This window comes from Equus przewalskii, chromosome 5 (genome assembly GCF_037783145.1).
Source record: "Equus przewalskii isolate Varuska chromosome 5, EquPr2, whole genome shotgun sequence".
Lineage (NCBI taxonomy): Eukaryota > Metazoa > Chordata > Mammalia > Perissodactyla > Equidae > Equus > Equus przewalskii.
This window is the reverse complement of record NC_091835.1, coordinates 19,421,080-19,427,995: the sequence shown is the minus strand read 5'-3', so window position 1 is coordinate 19,427,995 and position 6,916 is coordinate 19,421,080. Positions and strand designations below refer to the sequence as shown.

General features: G+C 58.1%; 1 protein-coding gene across 1 annotated transcript; it reads right to left on the bottom strand.

The window, feature by feature from the left end:
* Positions 1-389: 389 nt before the first annotated feature.
* On the bottom strand, positions 390-4,534 carry LOC103543687 (intestinal-type alkaline phosphatase-like). The gene is made up of 11 exons (XM_070620201.1): positions 4,305-4,534; positions 4,105-4,221; positions 3,873-3,988; positions 3,512-3,686; positions 3,255-3,427; positions 2,873-3,007; positions 2,706-2,778; positions 2,444-2,578; positions 2,172-2,363; positions 1,835-1,951; positions 390-1,732 (listed from the first exon to the last, which is right to left on the bottom strand). The coding sequence occupies exons 1-11, from the start codon at positions 4,372-4,374 to the stop codon at positions 1,425-1,427; spliced, it is 1,611 nt and encodes a 536-aa protein (XP_070476302.1). The 5' UTR covers positions 4,375-4,534; the 3' UTR covers positions 390-1,424.
* Positions 4,535-6,916: the final 2,382 nt, after the last annotated feature.

Genomic DNA, 6,916 nt, shown 5'->3' with positions numbered 1-6,916 from the left:
GACCACCTCAGTAGTTGAGTTTCTTAGGACAAGTCTCCTCTGTTTAGCGGTACCGCTGGGCTCCTAGGAGGGGCAGCTGAGTGCTGTGTCAAAGCCCTGTAGGGGCCCAGGGCTGGCAGCCCCAAATATGGCATATTGATAATTTTGAATGAAAGTCTTAAAAAGCAGCCTGTGCAAGGACACTTTGACCCTCCTTTTCGCTTAAATGCAGGAAATCAATCAATCCCCTCCCTGCACCTGGACCCTGAGGGAGATGTCCTCATCACCAGCCCCAGGGGATTCAGGGCAGGAAAGTCTGTATAAACCAACCTGGGTCCCTTTTTTGCTAATTGACAACTCCAAACACAAATTCTGCTTAAATTCCTTACTGATTCAGCACCCAAATCAAATCTGTCCAATAGCACATTTATTGTTTTCTGCAAAAAGATATAAAACCTGCCCACTTCAAACTGTTTTTTTCTCCTGTTAATGTTTTGTGTTAATTTCATTATTTGGGCCATGAGCACTGAAGGAAGGTAAAGGGAGAATTTCCCTGTCCTGGACACCCGTCCTGGCCCTCTTGGCCCCAGCAGCTTCGTGGGCCAGCAACGTGCCCACAGGACTGGTTGCCGAGTAAGAGGAAGGGTGCCCCCATTACTGGCTCATTGGTTCTTAGTGTCCCCCAGGATGGGAATCAAGGGAGACAACAAACGGAAGGAGAAAATAAAAGCTTCCTAGCTTGTGCACAGGGGAGGCACAAGGGAGCCGGTGCAGAAAGGAAAGGGCAGGTGACCAGCTTCTTAGGCAGCAGGACTATGGGGCAAAGGCTGGCAGGAGCGCCTTGCCATGGCATGTAGAGAGGGGGTGGTGCATGTGTCACGTAGCATGCCACCACATGCGACGCACGGATCATTAGCATGCTAGCGCTCCACCCCTGGGGGGATTTTTCCTATGCGAATGGGGCTAGGGTCACCTTCAGTGCACTCCTGGGTGCTGGGGCGCATGCGTGAGCCCAGGAAAGCCCCAAGGCAGCAGAATGTGGATCTCGGTGGCCTCTCTCTGATTTCCCTAGCTTGCCAATTGGTCAGGGGCCTTATCCTGTTAGGCCAGGGGCCTTGCAGATGGCCCTATCTCCTTAGGCTGGTTCCTAAGAGACTGGGGACTCGAGGCCCCTTCTTTCCTGGGGTGCAGGGGGATGATGTATAACAAAATCTGGGGCTACTGAGGTTGGGGGCAAGGAGTGGAGGGCAGCCAGGAAGGCCGGGGTGTCCCAGAAAAGCCACCTTTCCAAGGAGTGGCCACGGGCTGAGACTCAATTAGTGCCAGGAGGTCTTAGCCTAGGGTCGTGGGGTGGGTGCTCTGGGGGTGGCTCTCGCATGGGACCCGGGGCTGGGAGAGCAGGACACTCAGCGATGGGGTCCCGCGCCCTGGGGTGGGTGCAGGATTCAGGGCGCAGTGGATACCAGCAGCAGCAGCAGCAGCAGTAGCAGCCCTGGAGGCAGCGACAGCGACAGCAAGCCAGCAGCTGGCCCGGCGGGCGCAGCGGCAGTGGGAGCGGCCGGGGGCGACAGGTCGCAGGCCTTGTAGGGCTCTAGACAGGCGGCGAAGGCCATGACGTGCGCCACGAAGGTCTGCTCCTGCACGCCGTGCACCAGGTGCGCCTGCGGGCCGCGCGCGAACACCGCCACGTCCTCGCCGCCGTGGGTCTCCGACGACAGGGGCACGGCCGCCTGCTGCTTGTACGCGGGGTCCACTGGACGGAGGGTGGGGGCTCAGCGCGGGCGGCGCGGGCCGCCTCCTCTCTCCCGCGAGTTCCCATCGTGGTCCGCCCAGACCGCCGACCCGCTGTACTCACTGCTCTGGCTCTCGTTGACGTCAGGCCGGGAACCACCACTGAGCACATAGCCTGGGCCATTGCCATACAGGATGGAGGTGTAGGCCTTGCCATCGGAGGCCTTGCTGGGGGCCAGCCCTGCGGGAGAGGGGCCCTGTGATCGCGCTCACCATGGCGTGTGCAGCGCCCCCTGTGTGCTAAGCCCAGGTACTTCGTGCCTGGTCACTGGCTTAATCCTCTCAAGAACCCTACAAGGCAGTTGCTGTGATGACCCCATTGGCAGATGAGGAAACTGAGGCTCAGAGCAACTTTTACCATAAATTTACCAAACGACAACTGTCACCCTCCCTGGACCCACCTAAAATGGAGCTCCCACGCAGTGTGTAGCCACCAAAAGAGAAGACGTGAGAGTGGTCAGCGGTGACAAGGGTCAGTGTGTCCTCCTCACTTGTGAGCTGGCTGGCTTTGTCAATGGCATCATCGAACATGGTGGCCTCGGTCAGCGCCAGGTAAGCGGTTCCAGCATGGTGACCATGGTCGATGCGGCCCCCTAGGGAGGACACGTGGGAGGTAGGTGATGCCCAGCCTGCCTGCCCCCCTCTGCTCAGGGAGGGGCTGCCACTCGCTCACCCTCCACGAAGAGGTAGAAGCCACTGGGGTTCCTGCTCAGCACACGCAGGGCTGCCTCGGTCATCTCCGTCAGGGATGGGTCCAGGGTGAGGTCTCGATGGGCCTCATATTGCATGTCCTCTGGCTCAAAGAGGCCTGTGGGAAAGGGGATTTGGGTGACGGGCAGGCTGGAGAGTGGCAGGGTCCATGGCAGCCACGTGTCTGTGCAGGCTTGGCCATGTGAGGATCCAGGGCAGGCTGGTGGGGTGGGTGGGATCATTACCCATGAGGTGTGTCACAGAGGGGTCCTGGGACGCCTGGATGAGCGCCGTGCGGTTCCACACATACTGGGCACCCTGGGAGGGGCAGAACCAGACCTCAGCCCGTGGCCCTACGACCTGCAGCCCTGCCCTTGTCCCTGCTACCCCTGCACCCACGAGCCCCCATCACCTGGTACTTGGCCAGCCACTCCTGCACCAGGTTCCGCTGGTCCACCCTGGTTCCGTTCTGGCTGGCATCATTCGGATACTCAGGGTCTGGGGTCCCCTTGGGAAACATGTACTTGCGGCCTCCGCCCAGGATCACCTGGGGCCAGAGGATTAGGGCAGGTGGGCTTGGGGCCTGGCTGGCCCTTGGCCCCCTCCTCAGACATCCCCTAGCTCCCCAACCAGGCCTGTGGGAATGGTCTGTCCCCTGCTATACATTCTAAATGGTCCACAAGCCCCTGGAGACCCTGCTGGGCCCCAGGGCTCAGCTGTTGGCTGCCTGTGACTGTGGCCAGTGTGGGCCCATCCCTTCTGCCCCGTTCCTCGCCGCTCGCCATGTGTCGCACATCAATGTCCATGTTGGAGATGAGCTGCGTGGCGATGTCCTGGCAGCCCTCCTTCAGCGCCTCGTCAGGCATGTCAGCGTCCGAGTACCAGTTGCGGTTCACCGTGTGCGCGTAGGTGCCGGCTGGCGACGCATGCTGTACCCTGGTGGTGGTCACCACCCCCACTGACTTCCCTGTGGGTGGCAGAGGTGAGGGTGGACCACTGAGGTCTCTGAGCCTTCCCCGGCCCCTGCCCCATATGCCGGCCCCAAACCCACCTGCTTTCTTGGCTCGATTCATCACGGAGGTGACCTCATTGCCACGCGTCGTGTTGCACTGGTTATAGCGGGCGGCCGCACTCACACCGATGGTCTGGTAGTTGGCCTTGACCCCGCACAGGTAGGCCGTGGCTGTGCCTGCGCTGTCCGGCACTTGTCTGTCCACGTTGTATGTCTGGGAACAGAGATGCCTTCAGCTCCAGTCTGGGGCAGACACCTGGATCGTGCCTCAGGACCTGGGGCCCATCCTCACTGTCCCAGCCCCTAACTCAGGCACAACCCTCTGGGGCCTTCCCTCCTGCCTGGCTCCCTACTCACCCACCCCTCTGGAGGGAAGCTCCCTGAGGCCCCGGGCCCTTACCTTGGACAGAGCCAGGTAGGGGAAGTGGTCCATGGCCAGGGGCGTCTCGGGTCCCAGCTTGCCATCCATCTGCGCCTTCAGTATCCGAGTGGCTGTCACCGTGGGCACCCCCATCCCTGAAGGAGCACCTCGTGTCAGGCCTGAGTCCCCAAGGCTGACCTGTGTCCACACAGCTGCCTTGGGTGGCTGGGTTGTGGGGGTTACTTGGGAGGGACAGGCCTGGCACACTCACCGTCCCCCAAGAAGATAATGAGGTTCTTGGCGGCCGTCTGGATGGGCTGCAGCTTCTTAGCGGTGTCCAGGGCTTGGGCTGCCTGGCGGTTCCAGAAGGCCGGGTCCTCCTCCTCAACTGGCCAAGGAGACAGTGGAGGCTGGGTCAGCCTTGCGGGGGAGCACCCTGAGTTTCGGGGGAGGCTGGGAGGGCCTGATTACCTGGGATGACCCCAAGGGAGAGCCGTAGCCTCAGGCCAAGCAGCAGCAACAGCACCCAGGCTCCCCGCATGCCTGTGGGATGGCGGGAGGACAGCGAGGCTGGGAGTCGGGAGACACGGGACACCAGGGTACCAGTTGCACTACAAGCTGCCTGGGCTGAAAGCAGGGGAGGACTTCTCCCTGTCTGTAAAAGGCTCCCTGTCCCTCCCAGTGCCCCAGGCAGCCACCTTGACCCCACCCCTGCCTTGTGACTTTAAGCTATGAGGCAGAAGGGAAGTGGCAGGGTGTGGCTGAGCGAGCCTCAGGGCAGGGGTCCTGAGAAAGGCAGGTCCACCCCTCACAGCAGAGTCCCCAGGGTAAAGTGGGAATTATGGGGCACAAGGCCTTGGGTGAGGAGCATTTGCAAAGTTCTGCCGGGGCCACTCCCAACCCTCTGCTCCCGCAGTGTGGGTGACCCTCCCTCTTCTCACCTGATTTGTTCAGTATTTCCTGAGAGCCAGCAGTGGCCAGCCTGGACTCTGGGTGCTGAGGGGCCTGGGTCTGAAGCCACATGGCTTCTGACTAGGCTTGGCCTGGGCAGGTGGGTCATGCACTGGACTGGAGTGGCTGCCCAGAACCTGGGCACAGTGTTCTTATGCTGTGGAAATGGGTATGGCTGATGGTGACAGCAGAGTCGGGCCTCGTCTGTCTCTCCAATGTTGGAGGGCTGGGCTGGGCCAGCCAGCCTGGGTTCAAAAGCATTCCTCCAATCCAGCCATTGCATTCCTGGGTATATACTCAAAGAAATGAAATGAAATGAAGCTGGGCCTCAAAGTGGTATTTGCATACCCACATTCATAGCAGCATTATTCACAATAGTCATAAGGTGTGAGCAATTCAACTGTCCATCCACAGACGAATGGATCAACAAAGTGAGGCACATCTGTACAATGGAATATTATTCAGCCTTAAAAAGGAAGGAATTCTGACACACGCTACAACATGGATGAGCCATGAGGATGTGATGCTAAGTGAAATAAGCCAGTCCCCAAAACACAAACACCGAGATTCTATCTATGTGAGGTATCTAAAGTGGTCACATGCATAGAAGTAGAAAGTCGAACGGTGGTTGCCGGGGCCAGGGAGAAGGGCACGTGGGGAGCTGTTGTTGAGTGGGTTTAGAGTTTTGGTTTTACCAGCTGAAAAAGTTTTGGAGATCTGTCTTCCAACAATGTGAATATACTTACCCCTACTGTAGGAAACTGTACACTTAAAAATGGTTAAGATGCTCAATTTTATATTGTAGTTTTTATGACAATTTAAAATTTTTTTCAAAGAAAAGACACCTTGCTCCCTGCTCTGCCCACCTCAGTGGACCACAGTAACCCGTTCTGTGCTCGGACCTCCTCACCACCTGAGCCAAGGGTTTGGTCCCCCAAACCAGTGGGACTGCACCAGCCACCAGCATCCCCCTGCCCAGCCTCACTCCCCACCATGCCATCCCCTCAGGCAGCGTGTTCCTGGGTCCTCCTCCCTCTATGGAAAACATATCCCCTCCAAGAATCCTTCCTGGCCTCTGTCAAACACCCCGATAGCTCCCTCTACCCCCTGCATCGTCTTGCTATGCAGGGAAATTCTTGGCTGAAAGAATTGGCAGGCAGGCCCTAATTGATTAATTGATTCTTTTTACCAGGTGGTAGGTGAAAGGCTTGTTACTCCAAGATCAGCCCGCAGTCCAGTGAATTCCCAGTCCCTCTTTCTAATTGTGTCAAAACTGACTATAGTGGCACCATTTAAAAATGGAGTCCGAGGGCCAGCCTGGTGGCATAGCGGTTAAGTTCGCGCACTTTGCTTTGGCAGCCCAGGGCTCACCAGTTTGGATCCTGGGCGTGGACCTACACACTGCTCATCAAGCCATGCTGTGGCAGCCTCCCACATATAAAATAGAGGAAGATGTGCACAGATGTTAGTTCCGGGCCAATCTTCCTCAGCCAAAAGAGGAGGATTGGTAGTGGATGTTAGCTCAGGGCTAATCTTCCTCAAAAAAAGATAAATAAAAAAATAAATGGAGCCAGAGCTGCTTTCCAGAGCAACTGTTTAACTGTTTTGCTCTCTTGAGCCTTGCACCGAGAGGGAGGTGTCATGCTGGCTGATAATGAGGGACTTGCAAATCTGCTGAGCAAAGAAAGGGCCAGAACAGGATACCAGGATCTGGAAAACTCCCCATTGAGGGCAGATGCTGCCCTCACGGTCTGGGACAGGGGGCGGCTGCTTCCTCCCTGAGGGGCAGCTCAGGAGACACAGCACTGGTTCCCGGGCCCCGAGCCAAGCGCATCAGTGCAGATGGGGCGTCCCCAGTGGCAAGGTGACACGTAAGGGGACTGGGGCTGCTTCTCTTCTGGCTGCAGCTGTGTGCCCAGAGAGCACACGCAGAAGCTCTGTTTATTGCAGTAAGCAGGCCCTGGGCCCCTCAGATCAGGGGGTGCAATTTATACCCCTGCCCAGCTTCCCACAGGCTTCTGGAGGCTCCATCCACTGGGAGGCAGGGATGTGGGAGGCATCGGGGAAGGGGCAAACACCTGTCACACAGAGGCTGACCAGGTGGGGAGAGCTGTTTCTGGAACCGGGGGGGC